This window comes from Sapajus apella, unplaced genomic scaffold (assembly GCF_009761245.1).
Source record: "Sapajus apella isolate SASKATOON/1434 unplaced genomic scaffold, GSC_monkey_1.0 scaffold5, whole genome shotgun sequence".
Classification (NCBI taxonomy): Eukaryota; Metazoa; Chordata; class Mammalia; order Primates; family Cebidae; genus Sapajus; species Sapajus apella.
The window spans coordinates 28,380,964-28,403,661 of record NW_022436945.1 but is presented as its reverse complement, the minus strand read 5'-3'; the positions used below and the strand labels follow the sequence as shown (position 1 = coordinate 28,403,661).

Here is a 22,698-nt window from a genome sequence, read left to right as displayed (position 1 = left end):
TTAATATTATTGACAAATAACAATTATATGTATTTATAGGGTACGATGTGACGTTTTAATACATGTATATGTTATGACCTGCTCAAATCGGCTAATTAGCAAATTAATCACCTCTAATATTCATCATTTCTTTGTGGTGAGGGATATACATTATTAACCATAGTCACCTTCCTGTACGAACCATAACTTGGTTCCTCCTAATTTAACTTTGTGCTGCATGCTGACCCATGTCTCTCTTTGGCACTCCCCACGCTCAGGTGCACCTCCGGTAACACTTCCTTACTTTCTTTTTCCTATTACATCTTTTGTTTAGCATGTAATAGGCAAAGAGAATTAAGGAGGTATTGGTGAGCGATTAAGCACATTTAGGAGGTTTCTAGAGCTGTGCTGTCCAATACAGTAGCCACTACTCCTATGAGCCTATTTTAATTTAAATAAAAATTTTAAATTCAGTTATTTAGTTGGACTAGTCATATTTCAAGTGTTTAATAGCCTCTTGGGGCTAGTGGCTACCAAACTGGACAGTACAGATACGGAATGGAACATTTCCATCAATGCCGAAAGTTCCATTGTGCAGTTCTGGTCTACAGTCCTATAGACCTGGGTTCAACTCTCACTCTGTCACTCACTATGTATAATTTTGGACAAGTTATTTAACTTCTCTAAGGCTTTCTTCAACAGTAAAAAAGAAATAAGTAATACATAGTACTGTCTTTTAGGGGATCCCTCAAGGGAAGATTATTAAATGATATAATGCATGCACAGCCCTAGCACTGAGTAAGCACACACTCGAGGTAAGCTACTGTTAGTAGAACCCTGCTTTTCAGTGGCCAATGGGAAGGCCTGTAATTACAGTCTTTTGTCTTTATGTAATGTTGTTTGGGTAGTTATCTTTTTAAAAAAAAAAGATCCCTGAGCAAATCACACTGTCACGTGTGTACCTATGCAACAATCTTGCATGTTCTTCACATGTACCCCAAAACCTAAAATGCAATAAAATAAATGGGGGCGAAAAAACATGCTATAAACTTAAATAAGCACATTGTTTTACATAGTTTAATCTGCAACAATAAATTTACAATATAAGAAAAAAAGACCCCTGACATTATCAATTTTTATAACTAAATTTCATACTTCTTATTTAAAATGGCTTTTAGCAAACCCAGTAGACACCCTAACCCACCACACAAACATCTGGGTATAGGCCATTCCTGAAGCATTTAAAATATATTTCTCTGATTTCCATTTTATCTTTTACATATCAACAGAGGAAATATATCTAACATCTCTGCTTAGTTTTATTTATATAACACTAAGATAATAAACCGTATTTTAAAAAATTACATTAAGATCATTCAAATCTTTTATATTACACTTTCACTGTAATGAATACATTGTTGAATATTTCTAGTCTACACGGAAACATTTAATTTGTAGCTTAAGTCTCTCTCTGCAGTAGGCAATAAATTTTAAAGTCAGAAAAATGCCTAAACATAGAAAAGAGGCAAATATCAAACAGAAAGTCACCAAATATTCACAGAGAAACTATTAATGTGCAGCACTGCACCAGTTAGAAACTGTGGAATGCTAAGAAAGATATTATTCCCTAGTGAAGGGACTTGGAATTTGAAGAGTCAAGCTTCATAAACTGGAAAAAGTGAAATAGCCACTCTAACTCTTATAATTCCCCAGATTTTACATGTGCTTACATGTACATGTGCTCACATAATATACACCATGACCAATATACCTTTTTATTATAAACTATTTAGATCTCTACTTTTATTGCCAGAATATACCCTAGAATTTCTTAATGGAGTAATTTTTTCAAAAGAAGTTTTAAAAATTAATTTATAAAAGTTATATTGTCTAAAAGTAGGGAAAAAAGCTGTTTGGAAACTAAATATTTGGCTCACTCTCTAGGTAAGTGATTTACTCCTAGTCTGTGGCATTCAGAACTCATGTTTTTGCAAAAGTGTGCTTACTGTATTATGACTCTTTCGGCATCTTTTACAAATATTCAAGACTACAAGTTACTAAGTATAGGCTAGCAGTCTCTAAATTTGATACATATCCTTTGTCAGTATACTTTTAAGAACACACCCAAATATGTATTTACTAATTTATAAAAGATATAGATACCATTGTATAATTTTTATATTATATACAGATAAAAATAGAAATGTAAAAGGTAAAATATAAATAGAAGTTTTAATACATATTTTTAACCATTATTGTGCATCTTTAATTGGAATGTAATTGCTCTTGGAATACAGAAAAGGGGAAGATCAGTATGGGCTAGTGTTTAGAAAGTCAACAAGTAGTAGGTGAGAGTTGAAATATGTCTTGACATTTAGATGGGTGAGGAAGAAGAGGAGTTGGAAATGCCCCTTTATGGAAGTGGTCCTCTCTAAGGAGGCAACAAGGCAGTTATGTAAAGAGAAATAGTAAGAGCTAAGGAAAATGGATATCTTTATCCATTCCCGCCTCAAGAGAAATGTATTTTGATTTGGAAATTTATAGGGTGTTTTTCCTCTGGAATAGTGCCAGAGTATCTGTGGTGAAGAGAGTTAAATGCTGTTTATAATAATCCAATTTTCTTAAATAACCAGTATGAAATGGAAGGGCAAATGGACATTTTTAATACAATGCTGGTGAGAATTAAAATAGAAATCTTCCTGAAATGACTTTGAGAATACAAATCAAAACCCTCAAATGAGAACATCCTTGGGATTTTTGTCCAAAGGAAAGAATCGTCAATATGTACAGAGATCTAGCTACAGGGAGGATTTATCACAGGTTGTTTCTAATAGAAAAATATTGGAAACAATACATTAAAAAAAAACAAACAGAATACTGGTTAAAAAAACAAAAGGACAATCCATACATGGAAGAATGATGGAGCCACTAGAAAAGATATAGAATATTTAATGGCCTGGTGAGTTGTTTAGTGGACATTATTTTTGCCTATTCAGACCTCCTTCTTACAGTAATAAAACCCATCTCTACTTTTTGAGAAACCACATATTCCCCTACTTCAGTCCAAATGGTCAGAGGTGTAGAAGCCAATAAGGCCTGGCCAATAAGAGTTTCCTATCTCCTGGCAATAACAATTGGTTCAGGTGGGCACATGACCCAAACAAGACCAATCAGAGTCAATTTCATGATGTTTGAACACACTCTTGGAAAAATATCACTTTCTTTCCATTGAGTTTGCTAAGCTGACAAAAAGTAAAACTTGGAGCAGTTAATGGCCTTTTCACTACCACACTGAAAGACTGCCTTAGATAATGCCATCAAAAAGGAAAACAGAATTTAGAAATGGAGAAAAACAGATTATTGGTGTTATTTGATCATTTAGGTCCAGCCGTGTCTAAAACTAGACTGTATTTTTGGACTTATTATTTATGTGAACCAAAAATCTCTAGTTTTTGCTTAAATCAGTTTGATTTGGGCTTCTGTCATTTGTAACCGAGAGTCCTAACTTAAAAAATTATATTAGGGCAAAAAAAGCAGGCTACAAAACAGTATGACCAATAAGACTGAGATTTTTATTTTAAAAATGTATTATACATGTATAGAAAATATACCAGAAGGGCATTTCCCCAAATTAACAGTATTTTGAGGTGGCTGGGTTTTTTGGTGATTTTTACTTTTTTCCATTTTCACTTATCTCTATTTTCTGATGGCTCTATGGCACGAAAAAAATATATACATATATATAAAATGTAATAGGGAAAATTTCACTTAAAAATGATATCCAAAGAAGTCTGAAGGGCTCTATTCAGCTGAATTCAGTTCCTGCACTCTGTTGATTATAACCCCAGGTCCATTCTTATATCTACCACAATAAATGACTTTTAGCTGGAGACATGGCTATCCAGGTTGAGACTCTATCTCTGAGCCTCCTTTGTAACTAATTGTGGCTCTGTGACCAATGAATATATGCAGAGCTGATACATGCAACTTGTGTCACTTGCTTAATGTCTTCCCTTTCCTCTCTTCAGTCCATCCTACAGGTTGGAACGCTGAGGGACAGCTGAGTAAGATTCAATCATGCAGAAAGGATAACATCCTACAGAATGGAGAAACAATATGACAGGAATCTGGGTCTCTGAATCATGAAGCAGAGCTATCTATCTGCCCTGGGCCACTTGCCCACCTGTGAGGTAATAGAGAAATAAACTTTAATCTAATTTAAGCCACTGTGTTTCTGAATCTCTTTGTTATATCATTTTAGCCTATGCCTTACTAATATACTTGCCAAAGTTAAATGAGCAAATTATGTAGTTATGTAGTTATCTGTAAGGGGTGTGTATGTGCACATGCCATTGTTTTCATGCCTAATATATCTGATTCTAAACACGTAAAACCTTACTCTTTTGTTCCAAGTGAAATACAGGTAAAATAAAATATGAGCAATAAATGGCATAAAAACAGGTTTTCTGCTTAAAGAATTTGGAGTTTAAAAGGTCAGTTGTATAACTATAGGACCTATCCTTTTCATATGCCAATTCTTCAGCTTTCCCAGCAGTTCTGGGAACTATTATGATTCAATAATTTCCTATTTCTGTTTAAATCATCCAGTCAACTTCAGTTGCTTAAAATTAAGAACTTTGATGGATACAGCATACAGATAGCCTTCAGAGGGTTCATGAACTCCCTAAACCCTATATATTACACACACACACACACACACACACACACAGAGTTTTCTGGGGAGAGGTTACATAACTTATGTCACATTCTCAATGGAGTCCATAAGATGTGGGCATATATGTGAGAGGGGAGACAATGCAATATTATCCTTTCTAGATACAAGATCATTATATAAACTTTTTTGCCACCTTTGGAAACATATTAGAGGATTTTAATTTAAAACTGAACCAGAATTAGTAGCCCAGATCAAACAATAGATGCAGAGACAACATAAAGATCAAGAAAAAGGAGAATGCCCAAGAGGAATGATGATATTATGCAGATAACCTCTTGTTGGGAGAGGAGGAGGACCTATGCCTTCAGGATGAGTTGAAGAGTAGCAAATCAGCTGACCAAGGAATAGAAGAGTTTGCGATATTTGCAGTTGAAAGACAGAGAGGCAAACAGCCAGTAAGATGGGTGAGAAGACTGTGGATAAAGTTATGGGGCTGGGTGTGGTGGCTGACACTTACAATCCCAGCACTTTGAAAGGCTAAGGTGGGCAGATCCTTTGAGCTCAGGAATTCGAGACCAGCCTGGCCAACACAGTGAAACCCCATCTCTTCTAAAAATACAGAAAAATTAGCTGGGCATGGTAATATGCGCCTGTAATCCCAGCTACTAAGGAGGCTGAGGCAGGAGAATTGATTGAAACCAGGAGGCAGAGATTGCAGTGAGCCGAGACCTCGCCTCTGCATTCCAGTCTAGCCTGGATGAGACTCCATCACACCAAAAAAATAAAAAATAAAAATAAAAATAAATTTTAAAGTAAAACAAAAAGAGTTCTGGGTGAGTTAAGAGATTATTCCTGTAACCTAGCAAAGTTTGGCATTCTCAAGAACTAAGAGAAGAGAATTAACTGAAGAAAGAAGGTGAAACTGGTTATAATGAATAATTAGCTATGTTCTACAGTTGAACTGTGATTAAATGAATGTCATAGAGGAATGCAGCCAATACGTTAATAGCACAGTGTTCTTTAAGAGCATGAAATCTACAACATTGTTTGAGTTCAAAAATGCAACTATTTCCAAGTGATCAAGGTCAATACCAACAGTGATAAGTCAGATTAATGGTGTGTATCTTTGATATAATGTGATAAAAATGGCACTTTATCTCTGTGGTATTCCTCCCTGAAGCCCATAACCTCAGTCTAATTATGGGGAAACAAACCTCAACTGCGTAAGGCATTCTACAAAAACCTGATTAGTACTCCCAAAACTGCCAAGGTCATCAGAAGCAAGTAAAATCTAAGAAACTGTCATAGCCAAGAGGAGGTTAAGGAGACATAATGATTTAATGTAATGTGATATCTTAGATAGGATCCTGGAACAGAAAAAGGGCATTAGGTAAGAAACTAAAGAAATGTGAATAAAATAGAGTTTTGTTAACAATAATGTAACACCACTTGTTCATTACTAGTAACCCACGCACCATATTAACGTAAGATACAAGTAACAGTGGAACCCGGCTGGAGGGTATATAGAAACTTACTGTACCATCTTTGTAATTTTCCTGTAAATGTAAAATGGTTCTTAAAAAATAAAGTTTCTTTTTAAAAAATGCAGCTATTTTACTTACTAACCTTGAGCAAGTTTTTTAGCCTTTCTGTGCCTCACTTGACTCACCTATAAAATTAGAATTAGGTTAGGTTGATAATAGTAGCAACCTGTCTCAAGAATTTGTTGTGACGACTAAATGAGTTAATATAGTAAAGTGCTTAGAACAGTGCCTCACAGTTAGGAAGCACCAGTTTACTATCAGCAATGATTATTTTTTAACACAGATGCTCTTCAACTTATGATGGGGTTATATCTGGATAAACTCATCAAAAATTGAAAATATATTTTTTCAACATATTGTGGATTTATTGGGATGTACCTCGTTGCAAGTCACAGAATGTACTGAATACATGTTGCTTTATCAACATCATAAAGTTGAAAACTTTTAAGTCAGGAAGCATCTGTACTTGTAAAGTGCAGTAAAATTGTATGCAAAAGGAGTAAAAAATAGCCTGATGATATTAAGCTCTAACTTTATAAATGAAATTTGAAATAAAATTCTTCCAGTTGAAAATATGTCAAAAATGACATAATGTCAAGGCCAATAAATCAAGGGACGTATAAACCATATTTACACTATGGTTACACAGTGGGCCACCATATAGGTTTTGCTAACCCTGGTATGAATTCATCCTCAATTAAGGACTTAGGATCCTATTGCTCACATAAAAGGTGACAACTCTGTTACTTAAGATCTAAAATTCCTCATATTATAAGAAGACTAAGTTTGTATTTTAATACCAAAGTAATGATTTGGATGACTCTCATAGAGAAAAGGTAGCTAGGCTACAGAGGCAAGATCAAAGTTCAAAGGCAAGAAACTTTTAAATCACTTAGGTGAATGGTAATAGAAATTACCAGAAGTCTAAGACTCAGGCAGACATTTTTCCTTGTTAGAATACAATTGATAAAACATGATCAGCATATGCTGCCTCTTAATTCCTGCTTTAAACTGTCCAGATCCACCATGGCTAATGAGATTCTGAGTATGTAAAACCACTTAGCTGTCTTCCCCTTTTCCTAATAACTCAAAATTTCAGTTTAAGTTCTAAAATCTATGTAAATATTATGATGCTTAAAACAAATAATTAGTATATCATATGTATTTCCTAATTAAGTCTTTAATATTTTAAGATATCAATCTGTAGTATGCTCAAAATGTTTACTATATATTTCATTATTTGCAAATATTATATAAGAAAAAGAATTATTCTAAAGTTACATAAAAAAAATTGATGAGGCCAGGCATGGTGGCTTGTGCCTGTAATCCCAGCACTTTGGGAGGCTGAGGTGGCCAGAATAAGGTCAGGAGTTCAAGACTAGCCTGGCCAACATGGTAAAACTCCGTCTCTACTAAAAATACAAAAATTAGCCGGTCGTGGTGGTATATACCTGTGGTCCCAGCTACTTGGGAGGCTAAGGTAGGAGTATGGCTTGAACCTGGGAGGCAGAGGCTGCAGTGAGCCGAGACTGTGCCATTGCACTCCAGCCTGGGCGACAGAGCGAGACGCTATCTCAAAAAAAAAAAAGTTGATGAATGTCAGTGTGACATTAACAGTGATAGGCTTTGACTTGTTTATAGTAGATGGACAACTACTTAGAGAAGTCTGACTGCTCACTTAATAAAAAAGCTGAGGGCAAATAAATGTATCTTTATGATAAACGTCAAAGACTCAGAGCCAGGGGGGGCTGAAGGAAGATGTAAGAATTAAATCTATTTAATCTAGGAAAAAAATGGAGAAAAAGAATATACACACAAAGGACATTTCTAAAATCTTGAATTTTTTTTCCTTATTTGTAATAAGATTGAAATTTCAAACCATCTGAAATATTAAATTGCTTTGACATATTTCTCCTCATATCTAAAAATCAAAAACATTTTCTTGCAGTACATTTTATTTTTGAAATTTTATTTTTGGAACAGTTTGGTTACTGAAGGTGTAAACTGTCTACATCCATCTTACTTTGATGAGTCTTCTTGAGTAGCATTTTTTTAAACAATTTCATTTATTTTACATTTTTTAAATATCATTTTATTTTTATATCTCCTGTAAATTAAAAATGTCAATTTAAAATTCTTGAAGAATGCACACAGCAATCTCTCAGTCAAAAAAGGACAATATTTTTCTTTCATAGTGAATATCCTACCAAAATATTTCTGTATGCATACTCAAGAATAGCTTAATTTTATTTAAATAATAATTAGCCATGCAAACTACCTTTGTTGTAAGGAATTATAGTAACCAGTGTGTGTGTAATTTTTCCAAGATTATACACGTATAAAAATTTTATATTCACATTATAATTTCTCCTGTAGCAGATACATGTTAAGAGTTCTATATGTGAATTTACTTATGTTGGTAAATGAATGTTTTATTTTTTCTAATTTTGTTAAAATATTATTGATATATTTACTTTCAAATGAACCATTTACTCTTTGGTTCTCCACAAAAATAATGAATCTTTTACTATATAAGTTGTTCTCTTTATGGCAACAAGTCTTCAAAGAAAATATAAAACAATGAAACCATATTAGCTCAATTGATCTCCAAATTAAATTATTAGTGGCTTCTATTTCCTTAAGATAATGCCAAGTCGTGAACTAATTTTAAAAAATTTAAATTGAATACACTATTTACCTACATACAGATATTCCCCTCTCTCCATTAAGCAAATGATGGCAGACAACCAGACTATATATTTTTTATCATTCCAATTCCAAGTTCTTAAGGTTATAAGACAAAAAGGTGGTAAATATCCTCAAGTAAGAGATACTTAAATATATAAATTCATTTTGTCTCAATCCATATGTGCCTACATCTTTAATAACCAACTTACAAATCAGAAGTGTTATCAAAAGCTGCACAGAAATTTTAAAAGAAAAATATAGTAATCAAATTAGACAAATGATAAGCTATTTTTGCCTTTAAATACTTAAAACAATTTTTGAATGAAGATGATTTAGAAAGATGACTTTCATGCTCTAACTTGTTACATAATATCTTATTGTAGTTTAAACTGATTAATAAGAAAATGCATTTCAAAGACAGAGTCAGATTCCAAGACAAAGGTAGATAAAATCATTATAAAATTACCATCTTTTTATTTATTTTTCTTCTGATTTCCCCTTCTTCCTATCCCCTTTTCACCAGGTAATCACATCTAGCCCCTCTCCATTCCCTTAAACTCTCCTGAAGGAAATGTCCTTCATTTCCCCAAATAGCACACATTTCAGTGAAAGTGAAGGTAACAGGAATTAGTAGCTGTCATCTTAGAGACATGTTACTTAGTATTCTCTATATTAGTCTGGAGAGCTGTAACACAGACAGGACAAAGAGAATAACCATAAGAAAAATATTACTGACAACTACAAATGTGTCCAAAAATTGGTAACTACAATATGCATCTCTTTGTAAAACCTTTCCATTTCATTTAATTAAAAAATGACTATAATCTTTTATAAACTAAAATGTCACATAAAATTTCATACTATAGAAATGTCTTCTGTAGTTTTGATATGAATACAGAACGTTAATGAATGAAGCAAACCATAGGCAATGACACATAAAATTACTACTATATATTTTTTCAAAGCTGAGGCAGATCTATATATAGAACACAAGATATTTCGAAATGAATGCTATTTGTTGTCTTTGTAATTTTACAGAATATTAGAACATTAAAAAAAATCCCAGCAGAAGTACATGCTCATACCAAGATATTATATATGTGTATGCAGATGTATACATATAATAAGACTTTAAATAATAAATACTAAATTATTTTAAAACATTATAGAGATATACCCCCCACACCCCTTTTCTAACAGTAAGAAAATAATCAACCTGCATGAACTGGAATCAGATTCATTTTCTTCTTCACTAGTGCCATCATCCACTTCTTGTCTATCCAGCCAATGTGCACCGCCACAATCTTCTGCTGTAAACTCAAATGCAGGGACTTCAGAGGTGGATGCCATTGGCCAAGAAGGTGAATTCTGAAAATCCAGTTGGCTGGACCTTCGGTAACCAATTGAAGCCAAAGGCAATTGTAGGCTACATGGATCTAAAAACTTTCTCCCACCGTTTGCTCCAGTCTGTCCTTGGTTCCAAAATTCTCCCTGCTGGCTGTCAACTGTAGAATTAGATGATGCTTGATGGCCAAACCACCTCCATCTGATTTTCAAAATCTGTTTCACATCAAACTCTTTACGAGAACCAGACATCCTCAGAGAAACCAAGTGATCGTCTAGGCAACGGGCAAAAAGCACTGCACACAGATTTGTGCATCCAACCAAGACAAGAGAAGTATATGCCCTGCTGTACACAACAAAAAGATGTAAAGGAAAATAAATCACATTCATACATATATCTACAATTACTTTTATGTCAATATATCAGATTTTAAAGAACAAAGGATAATGAATAAAGATGAAACACGGTGGAACATTCCGTTCAATCAGAGCAAACTCTCATCCACCTATCCTGAAGCAGCTAGACCACTTTCCAGGCTCTCCTTTCCCATACTGACCATTAGGTCTCACAAACAGTGACAGCATTCATTAAAGTCCTTTCAAATGCAGAACACCACCCCCTTTTTCTTAAACCACAAATGACAGAGACAGAAAACACTATCCCGTTGCAGTATCTCAGTCTCTGCTGCTTAGTATATTAACTCTTTTATTGCTGAAACAATAAATGTATTCCATAGCATTTCCCTTTGTACTTAAAACAAATCACTTTAAAACTAAAATGTTTCTATTTCTCAACTAAGTCCTTAAGTGAAATACCACAAAACAAGTATTTTAAAAAGCATTTGTAAAATTAGATGAGTTATAGTGATTTTCAAGCTGTGCTCTTTGGATGAGCAATGAGAAGGAAAAGGGAGTACAAAGGTGGGGCCCCAGATTGTTGCCTTCACCCCATCTTCTCCTTTCAGAAAACAAATTGATCTAATTAATATAGTAAAATTGTGGGTAAGATTTCACTCAGACAAAGAATAATGAGAATAAAAAGTTTGAAAACTACAAAGGGTCAAAATGTGACAAATACTCTTTTTTCAAATAAACTGAAGCCAGGATTTCTCTATAAGCAGAAATGGGCCACTGCCAGTTAGTATAATATCCAAATTTCTATGACATTACTTAGGAAAAGGAAAGTGTGGCTCAAAAAGGTACCAGGACTGGGATAGGACTATTGGGTGTACAAATGCCCTAATGGTGGCCTCTGTTGTTAGCAAAACAAAACAATGGTTTGAACGTGGTTACAGTGAAGGTTACAGTGAAGGCAAATTGATAAAGCAAATAAAATAAATCAAACTCAAAAATACTGAGTAGTTATTGTCAACAATGCAATCTACTAGGCACTGCCAGGGACACAGAGATATATCCATCTTGGTTCCTAAGCCCCAAAATAATTAAATCTAGCTATTGAACCAAATACAAAATATTTGGTAAGTTAAAATAAGAAACATTAAAATACTGCAATATTAAAGTGTGATCTATCAATGCGCAATTTGAGTTTTCAGGGTGTTCAGTATTTACTGCTTAATCAGCTAATTTCATACAAAACGCAATGCCTATCTAGGATGATCAAAAAACAAAAACAGAAACTACTTTGGGGGCTTACAAAAATATTCTGAGACATGTATCTTAACCTCACACAACTCTTTAGGAGAATACAAATTATTCAGTGAAACACGAATGAGAAGCATAAAAAGCCAAGTATAGGTTCATGCTAAATATTATGGGAAAAAAAACATAAAAACCGTAAGAAAGAAAGGTGATATCAGGATGGTATGGAGTACTATGGGCCAGTTTCATTAGGAAGAAGGCTGCTAAGAATACCAAAATTTTGTTTAGGCAGAATGATAGATTTTTATAGGAAAAGACATTAATAAAAGCATGAAGTGAGCATATTGACAAGGAAGTAGGAAATAATCAGTTTGATCAGCTAGCCAGCCTTACCTAATTAATTTTAAGGTATAGTAAGAGATAAAGTTAGATGAATACGATGAGGTAAAATGCCTTGAGCATGCAGGAAAGGCATTATTGCGTGGACTGTTGAACAGGGCAATGTTTTAGAAAATTAACTTAGCAGTACTATGTGGGACGCATTAGAGAGAGAAATGACACTTTCCCCTCTCCTCTCACCTTTGTCTGACTCCTTCTGTTCAACACCCTTCTAACTTCACTCTACCTAGTCAACTTTATTTCTATTTTCCAACATAGACACGCCACTTCATCAGTCAAGGCAGTCTACATTATGTTGTTCCCTCTTTCATAACACTCTTTGCCTCCCAGAGAGTGGGTTTAAAAATCCCACTCATCCTTCAAGATTTAGCTCAGTCACTATCATCTTTGTAAACACTTCAGTTACTCTTACTAGGTGGTTCTCAACAAGAGAAGCACCAACTTGGTCCTCAAGGCTTCTGGAAAATGGGGGGTGGGGGTGGTAGATTTTTAGTTGTTGGAATGATGGGAGAGTGCTACAGGCATTTGAGTGGGCAGGGGCCAGAGATAGCAAACATCTTGCAATGCAAGATGATACCTTTGTCAATCCTCTTCCACTCATTCCCCTGGTAATCATTGGTGACATCGAGCTTGGTGTATGTAGCCGTTCACACCTCTCTCCATGTTTATAAATCATGTACAAACTTACATACACACACACATAGGAGTTTTTACTATTGCTGTAAGAGAGATCATACTGTATTCATCTTTTGGCATTTTGCTTTTCTCACCTAATTTTACATATACATGAAAATATAAATTAACAATCTTTTTGAGTTACATGATATTTCATTACTGTAAAACACAATTTATTAAACTATTTTCTTACTAATGGCCATTAGGTTGATTTCAGGTTTCTGCCATTAAAATAACGTTGAAGTAAACATCCTTGTGAGGCTTTTATATCTATAGAATTTATTCCCAGGAGTGGACTTGCTGGGTTGAAGATATATGTATTTTATTTCTTTTTTTGAGACAGAACCTAACTGTGCCACCCAGGCGGGGAGTACAGTGGTATGATCTGGGCTCACTACAGGCTCTGTCTCCTAGGTTCAAGTGATTCTTATGCCTCAGCCTCCTGAGTAGCTGGGACTACAGGCACGCACCACCACGCCCAGCTATTTTGAGTTTTTAATAGAGATGAGGTTTCACCGTGTTGGCCAAGCTGGTCTTCAACTCTGGAACTCAGGTGATCCGCCTGCCTCAGCCAAAGTGCTGGGATTACAGGCATGGGCCACCATGCCTGGCCTAATTTGAGATATGTGTATTTTAAATTTGAATAGTTTACTTTCCTAAAGTTCAAATTTTGAAAAGTGTACCCTTCTCATCTATTTTCATAGGCCCAACACTTAGCGATGAGTATGATAATTCTTCTAACTCCAGAGAACTACTGAGCGTATCTCATATACTGGCCATTTTGACATCTCGTTTTCTGAACTATCTACTTATATCCTTGGCCTATTTTTCTCTTGGGCTATTTGTCTTTTCCTCCTCCTCAAGTCGAAACTCTGTTTTCTACAGATATTAAATTGTTATTTGTCTTGTTTTAGAAATATTTTTTCTGTTTTCCAGATGAATTGCCTGTACCTTTAAGAAAATTTTAAAAATAGGCCAGTCGCTAGCCAGGCGTGGGGACTCATGCCTGTAATTCCAGCACTTTGGGAAGCCGAGGTGGGTGGATTACCTGAGGTCAGGAGTTAGAGATCAGATTGGCCAACATGGAGAAAGCCATCTCTACCAAAAATACAAAAAATTAGCCAGGCATGGTGGCACATGCCTGTAATTCCAGCTACTCAGGAGGCTGAGGTAGACTTGCTTGAAACTGGGAAGCGGAGGTTGCAGTGAGCTGAGATTGGACCATTGCACTCCAGCCTGGGAAATAAGAGTAAAACTCTGCCTCCAAAAACTAGGCTAGGTACGGTGGCTCACACCTGTACTTTGGGAGGCCAAGATGGGAGGACTGCCCGAGCTCAGGAGTTCCAAATCAGCCTGGGCAACACAGTGAAATGGCATCTCTACTAAAATACAAAAAATTAGCTGGGCGTGGTGGCCTGTGCCTTTAATCCCAACTATTCGGGAGGCTGAGGCAGGAGAATCACTTGAACCCGGGAGGCAGAGGTTGCAATGAGCTGAGATCATCCACTGCCCTCCAGCCTGGGCAACATAGCAAGACTCTGTCTCAAAAAAAAAAAAAGTTAATAATAAAGTTTCACATAGAACAGAGAAGTGTCCAAATCACAAGTACAGCTCAATAAATTATCACACTATGAACTCAAATATGTTATCACCACCCAGGTTCAAAACCAGAAAGATTAATCATGGCTTCTTCCCAAAGGTAACCACCATCCTTAGCATAAACTAGTATTCTCTGCTTTTCAACTTCACAGAAATATTTTCTTTTGTTCAGCATTGTTTTGAAATTAATGTTATTGTCTGTAGCAGCTGATGGTTGGTTTTAATAGTTATATTACATTATACATATGTTATTACGTGCTATAACACTCCATTATATAACATATAACCATCAAAATCCATTCTATTACTGACAGACGTTTGAGTTGTTTCTAGTTTTCAACTTTTGCAAATAGTGCTGCTATAAATATATTTGTACATAATGTCTGGTGCGCACATATGTGTACTGTGTGTGTGTTTATATATAAGTATTAATGCTTTTATATATTATATAAACACACACACAATACAAACACATGCAGGCTATATATCCAGAAATAAAACTGCTAGGTTATAAGGTATATATGTGTTCACCTATGATTGTTACCAGTTTACACTCCTATAAGCAGCACATGAGAATCCCAGTTACTCCACATCTAGCTAACACTCATATTGTCTTTAATAGATTGATTGATTGATTGATTGAGATGGAGTCCTGCTCTGTCGCCCAGGCTGGAGTGCAATGGCATGATCTCTGTTCACAGCAACCTCCGTCTCCCAGATTCAAGCAATTCTTCTGCCTCAGCCTCCCCAGTAGCTTGGATTACAGGTGTGCACCACAACGTCTGGCTAACTTTTGTACTTTTAGTACAGATGGAGTTTCACCATGTTGGCCACACCAGTCTCAAACTCCTGACCTCAAGTGATCCAACCCCCTCAGCCTCTCAAAGTGGTAGGATTACAGGCGTGAGCTACTGTGCCTGGCCCATATTGTCTTTTTAATTTTAGTCATTCTGACAAGTGTGTAATGGTATCCCATTTGGTTTCCTTTACATTTTCTTCATTACTAACATGGCTAAGTAACTCTTCATGATTACCGGTCATTTGGATATCCTCCGTGAAATGGTTATTTAGGCCTCTTGCTCTTTTTTTCTATTTAATCTTTATCTTCTTGATTTATAGTTCTTATATTTCTGATATTTTCTTTATGAAAGTATGAAGTAAGCTTAAACATTAATGCCTTTATGGCATGAAATTCAGCATTTACCTAACACTTTTTCTTGTGTTCCAACAACTTTCACCAACGATATAAAATTGTTTTGCTCCAAAATTTATCCAGCTCTGATGACAAGTATTTCCCAGGAAAATTATTTATAAAAGATCAGTACTTATTAAAAATCATTACAATGTTAAATTATCAAGATGGTCTTCACTGACTATGCTTTGTAAATTAGATCCCTCATCATTCATAAGCCCACTGATCCTCCTAATTTTTTTCACAGCACTTACTACCACCTGGCATATTTGATGCTTACTTGCTTATTGTCTTCATCCTCACTACAAAGTAAGCTTAAGTAGGGCTTTGTTTTGGTCACCAATCTCAGCATTTGTAATAGAATAGTACCTAGGAGACAGTATGTGCTCAATAAATATTTCTCTAATGAAAACATAAATTATTCAACAATTAGAGCAATAATATATAAGAGCAATAATAAAAGTATATACTTATACTGTCTATTTTTTAAATTATAAAATAAATTAAGAATCCAATTTTTAAATTATAGACACATTTTATCTTTGGTAACAAAATTTTTTTTTTTTGAGACAGGGTCTCACTGTCACACAGGCTGCAGTGCAGTGGCGCAATCTCAGCTCACTGCAGTCATAACCTGGGACTATAGGCATGTGCCACCACACCTGGCTAATTTTTGTACAGCCAGAGTTTTGCCACATTGCCCAGACTGTTCTTGAATTCCTGGGCTCAAGTAACCTGCTGGCCATGGTCCCCCAAGGTCTAGGATTACGGGCGTGAGCCACAGCGCCTGGTTGACAAAATCTTACCAGTATTTTTGCAACTTACGAGAAAAATCACAATGTGATTATAAGAATTTCTTTTTTCTATTCATTCTTATGACATAAAATTCTATCACTTGAAATCCAATGGCTAAACAGCAGATGTCTTTTCAAATGAACACACTTTATTCAAACTCATTACAAAATTATACTCTGTACCTCTCATTTTAATAACCTTGCTTTACTTTAGGTTAAGCCTGAAATACAAAATCACTCCTGTATTATTTAAAATAGATAGTATGTGTCCATTATGAATACATTTTTCAAAATGTAATTAAAGGACCTATGTGCAATTTCTGTTTCAAATCTGCTCAAATCTTAGTCTGTAAATTTAAAAGATGACACTATTCAGTGTTACAATAGAAACACTGAAATATCATTAAAATAGAATGAAGGTGAGCTCACTTCAACAGTGTGGTTTTTAAAGCTATAGCTTCACTCAATTTAAATCATGGCTATTTGGTAACTACCTTATATTAATAATCATCACCACATTAACCTCCCTTCACATAGTTTTTTAGATAACAGTATTTATGACTCATCAATTTTAATAAATCTATTTCTAAAGTTTTAAGTGTGTGATATACACTGCATTAAAAAACATCAAGAATTTTACAATACTAACCCAGCAACTCTCATCTCTCTGTTTTTCCTCAGTTATAAAAGAGTTAAGTTGCACTGAATGATTTTGAAGAGCTCTCCAAAGTTTAATAATTCTGGGATACTTTTTAAACTTTGTCAAATTAGGTCTATCAGATTTTGGTTTATTTAAAATATTTGAATACTAGTATAATTCTATCAACATGTAAATTCCATAACACTTAAAAATGTATGATGGTGGAAAATTTCAGTTATTTATCCTGAAAGATTTGATATTTACTTTTATTAACTTGACTTTAATTCTAGAAATATACCAGACATTCTGTATCTCTTCTCCATTCTCATAAAATCAAACATTATAAATGTAAAAAAATCCTGTATTTCTGTAAATTCAACAAATGTTTTGTTCTGTAAGCAGAACAGAACACAAAGATGAAGAAATAGACTACAAAAATCAATCAGGACAGGGACCACTATATCCCTAACAACCTGTATGGTGCATGGCATTTAAATACTTTCTGAATATAAATTTTTAAAAAATGAATAAATTCACGGCACAGATCTTGATGAAAGATTTTTAAATCCAGCAACAGAGGGTCTTGAATGGAACTCTTACTGAATTATGAAAAGGTAAGTGTGTCCTTTATTTGGGTGAAGTTGAGGTTTCTGAGGTAAGAATATAGAGATACACCTCAAGATTAATTTGGCAATGGTGAAAAATGGATTTTACAAGGGAGGATACCTTGCAAGGAAACCAGTTAGAAAACTCTGCAATGTCCTTTTTCGCAACGGGTTTGCCGCCAGAACATAGGTGTCGTGAAAACTACCCCTAAAAGCCAAAATGGGAAAGGAAAAGACTCATATCAACATTGTCGTCATTGGACATGTAGATTCGGGCAAGTCCACCACTACTGGTCATCTAATCTACAAATGCGGTGGCATCGACAAAAGAACCATTGAAAAATTTGAAAAGGAGGCTGCTGAGATGGGAAAGGGCTCCTTCAAGTATGCCTGGGTCTTGGATAAACTGAAAGCCGAGCGTGAACGTGGTATCACCATTGATATCTCCTTGTGGAAATTTGAGACCAGCAAGTACTACGTGACTATCATTGATGCCCCAGGACACAGAGACTTCATCAAAAACATGATTACAGGGACATCTCAGGCTGACTGTGCTGTCCTGATTGTCGCTGCTGGTGTTGGTGAATTTGAAGCTGGTATCTCCAAGAACGGGCAGACCCGAGAGCATGCCCTCCTGGCTTACACACTAGGTGTGAAACAACTAATTGTTGGTGTTAACAAAATGGATTCCACTGAGCCACCCTACAGCCAGAAGAGATATGAGGAAATCGTTAAGGAAGTCAGCACTTACATTAAGAAAATTGGCTACAACCCCGACACAGTAGCATTTGTGCCAATTTCTGGTTGGAATGGTGACAACATGCTGGAGCCAAGTGCTAACATGCCTTGGTTCAAGGGTTGGAAAGTCACCCGTAAGGATGGCAATGCCAGTGGAACCACTCTGCCTGAGGCTCTGGACTGCATCCTACCACCAACTCGTCCAACTGACAAGCCCTTGCGACTGCCTCTCCAGGATGTCTATAAAATTGGTGGTATTGGTACCGTTCCTGTTGGCCGAGTGGAGACTGGTGTTCTCAAACCTGGTATGGTGGTCACCTTTGCTCCAGTCAACGTTACAACTGAAGTGAAATCTGTTGAAATGCACCATGAAGCTTTGAGTGAAGCTCTTCCTGGGGACAATGTGGGCTTCAATGTCAAGAATGTGTCTGTCAAGGATGTTCGTCGTGGCAACGTTGCTGGTGACAGCAAGAACGACCCACCAATGGAAGCAGCTGGCTTCACTGCTCAGGTGATTATCCTGAACCATCCAGGCCAAATCAGTGCTGGCTATGCTCCTGTACTAGATTGCCACACGGCTCACATTGCCTGCAAGTTTGCTGAGCTGAAGGAAAAGATTGATCGCCGTTCTGGTAAAAAGCTGGAAGATGGCCCTAAATTCTTGAAGTCTGGTGATGCTGCCATTGTTGATATGGTTCCTGGCAAGCCCATGTGTGTTGAGAGCTTCTCAGACTATCCACCTCTCGGTCGCTTTGCTGTTCGTGATATGAGACAGACAGTTGCTGTGGGTGTCATCAAAGCAGTGGACAAGAAGGCTGCTGGAGCTGGCAAGGTCACCAAGTCTGCCCAGAAAGCTCAGAAGGCTAAATGAATATTATCCCTAATACCTGCCACCTCAGTCTTAATCAGTGGTGGAGGAAGAACGGTCTCAGAACTGTTTATTTCAATTGGCCATTTAAGTTTAGTAGTAAAAGACTGGTCAATGATAACAATGCATCATAAAACCTTCAGAAGGAAAGGAGAATGTTTTGTGGACCACTTTGGTTTTCTTTTTTGCTTGTGGCAGTTTTAAGTTATTAGTTTTTAAAATCAGTACTTTTTAATGGAAACGACCAAAAATTTGTCACAGAATTTTGAGACCCATTAAAAAAGTTTAATGAGAAAAAAAAAAAAAAAAAGAAAACTCTGCAATGTAAGAGGCACAGTTCAAACTTGACTGGAGGCAACAAGATCTGAAAGGACGGTGGAAGTTTAAGATATCACAGAGACCTTCTAGGATGTCTGTGGCAAATGGAGAGGAAAAAGTCAAAGATGACAGCATTTTCAAATTTGGGTGATTGGAAGAAGAATGCTAATGTTAACATAAGTAAGGAAGTAAAGATATTGTTTCAGGAGGATTGAGTGAGGCTTTAAACATGTTTGGTTTTAATTACGTATCTAGTAACCAAACAGCTAGGATAGGAATCTAGAGCCAAAAACTAATCTATTTAAAAAATCAGAAATTTAAAGTGTGAACAGATGAGCCCTGGGATAACACTGGTTATCTTTGGATTCTATTCACTCAATACCACAAACACGTGGCACCAAAATTTCTTTTGTAATAAAAAAAAAACTTACAGTTTGAAATCCAAAATTAAGATTTCTAGCACAATGTTAAATCTTTCACTTTGTTAAAAACAACTGGGAAATAACTCTAATTTAATCAGTAAATGAAAGATTTTAAATGTCGAATTTAAATTCTGGCCGGGTACAGTGGCTCATGCCTGTAATCCCAGCACTTTGGGAGGCCGAGGCAGGTGAATCACTTGAGGTCAGGAGTTTGAGACCAGACTGGCCAAGATGGTGAAACTCCATCTCTACAAAAATTAGCCAGGTAGAGTGGCACAGGCCTGTAGTTCTAGCTACTCAGGAGGCTGAGGCAGGAGGATTGCTTGAACCTGGGAGGTGGAGGCTGCAGTGAACCGAGACTGTGCCATTGCACTCCAGCCTGGGCAACAGGATGAGACTGCCTCTCTGTCTCTCTCTGTCTTTGTCTCTCTCTCTCTCTCTCTTACACACACACACACACAAACACACACACACACACACACACACACATTTAAATTCAGTTGCAATAAACCATGAAAACTCAGCAGTCAAGAACTTTATGCTGAAAAACTGAAGATGATTTCATGGTAAAAGCCACATAATACAAGGATTTTATTTGTGTATCCTAAATAAAAGCACTGTAACAATATGCCTATAAGTATACATTTATGAGAGAAGATCAAGATGAAAAAGATCAAGGCAAAAAAAGTAAGTGGAGTAAGCTTTAACCTTTAAACTAAACTGTGTTCCTCTGCTATATCACTTACAATGCAGGAACTGCCATTAAATCTAAAAAATTATAATACAGCATGTTAAAAATACATACAGAATGCATAGGGTAAGCTAAGATAGCAAAGCAAGCTTAGACAGCTGCAGGGGTCAAAGATTTATTTCCAGTCAACCTGGAACTCTGAGTACAGTGAAAGCCCCCTTATCAGATAAAACCTAGAGTTGTCCACTAAAGAAAAAAGTCAATACTCATAAAAATAATATATACATTCCCTTAAAGATGTTATTTTAACTTGAACATACACATGCACATTCATTTGTAAAGCTTTTTATATAGGGTTAATGCCATATATTTGATAGGGGTCTCCTACTGAGTTTGGGTCCTTTTTCTTGCATAAGCCATACCCATAATGATCCATCATCTACAATTTCCATTTATGGTTTCTATAAATGGAAAGAGAACTTGAAAGCACTTTTGAAAGAATATGAATACAGAATCTATTAGACCAGTGGTCTGTCCACCATAGGAAAAATTTGTGCCAGATTGTAAATTAATGTGTTGCTTTCTTCAAGGAGAAAGTCTCACCATGAAAACAAAACATCTGCTGAACCAAACAGTGCGCATTAGTTTGCCTAATGCAGTTAATGAGTATTCTAATGTGAGCTCCTTATATCCTTGAGGATCCCTAATAGTCTGAAGACAAGGTAGCTGGCTGATGGCCTTTGACAAGCACTGCTTTAGACTTTGATGACTTTTTCCCTAGTCTCTTACAATTATCCAGCCTTTGTCTAACTTGATAGAAGATTTTTTAATAACTCATTTATACAGAGGCATCCCAAAGCATTCAACTTAATTTTTTTTTTTTTTTTTTTTTTGAGACAGAATCTCACTCTGTCATCAGGCTGGAATGCAGTGGCATAATCTTGGCTCATAATCTTGGCAACCTCTGCCTCCCAGGTTCAAGCAATTCTCCTGCCTCAGTACCTGAGTATCTTGGACTACAAGTGTGTGCCACTATGCCCAGCTAATTTTTTTGTATTTTTAGTAGAGATGAGGTTTCACCATGTTGGCCAGGATGGTCTCGATCTCTTGACCTTCTGATCTGCCTGCCTCAGCCTCCCAAAGTGCTGGGATTTCAGGAGTGAGCCACCTTGCCCGGCCTCAACTTAATTTTCATAGGAAGAATTCTCTTTTCTTTACACTTTCATCAATTTATATGTTAACTACTATTTTATAATTACTGTAACAAGTATAACTGTTAAAAACAGGTTTGTGAATAAACAGAACCAACTTCTGGTAAGTACTCAATTCAATAGGTATGCAGAGATGTATAGGTCAGCAATGGAGCTGCCTACTTAGCCATGAGTGTTGAGTTGGCCCTTGGTATTGATAAGTACATTTTACATTAGAAGAGTGTGCCTCAGGTTAGAGCTATAAATCAGTTCAGAAGGAGATGGTGGAGAGTGCTCCTGCTGTTATTTTCCCACATTATCACTTATTAATGGTAGCCTAAGTGACACAGCAGAAAGAGCCTGAGTAATAGCTAAGCCACTCACCAGCTAGCTGTATAATTTGGGCAAATCACTTCACCTCCTTTGTCTTCAGTTTTCTCTTCATTAATAGGATTAAGTAAGTGGCACATCTAAGTATTAAGTAATGGTCAGGATTTGTAGCAGCAGCTACTATTTCTTAAGTGCCCACATGAGCACAATAATATATAAAGTACTTTACATTGACTGGGGCATTTTATTTTCAGAAAAACTCTATCAAAACAGGAGTCATTCCTGCCCCCTGCTCCCCACTCCTTATAGACGAAGATATTGGAGAGAGATTAACTTGCCTTAATACCCATATCTGGTGAGTGGCAGGGTCTGGGATAGAATCTAAAAACCATTACTTTCGAATACATC

General features: G+C 36.0%; 1 protein-coding gene, 1 long non-coding RNA gene and 1 pseudogene across 4 annotated transcripts in view; 2 read left to right on the top strand and 1 right to left on the bottom strand.

The window, feature by feature from the left end:
* The window catches only part of LOC116545502, a 109,096-nt gene extending 104,895 nt beyond the window's left edge, over positions 1-4,201 (top strand). Inside the window, exon 4 of the long non-coding RNA XR_004266338.1 lies at positions 4,008-4,201. This is a non-coding gene — a long non-coding RNA (uncharacterized LOC116545502). The remainder of the gene's footprint in view (positions 1-4,007) is intronic.
* The window catches only part of KLHL5 (kelch like family member 5), an 86,914-nt gene that overhangs the window by 54,578 nt on the left and 9,638 nt on the right, over positions 1-22,698 (bottom strand). Inside the window, exon 2 of one of the 2 annotated variants that reach the window (XM_032272033.1) lies at positions 10,103-10,576. The exons of the other annotated variant lie outside the window; for it this stretch is intronic. Coding sequence (XP_032127924.1) covers positions 10,103-10,482 — 380 coding nt within the window. The 5' untranslated portion in view covers positions 10,483-10,576. The remainder of the gene's footprint in view (positions 1-10,102; positions 10,577-22,698) is intronic. 2 annotated transcript variants of the gene reach the window in all.
* LOC116545494 lies at positions 17,881-19,649 on the top strand (annotated as a pseudogene). The gene has a single exon (XR_004266331.1). The product of XR_004266331.1 is annotated as an elongation factor 1-alpha 1 pseudogene (transcript).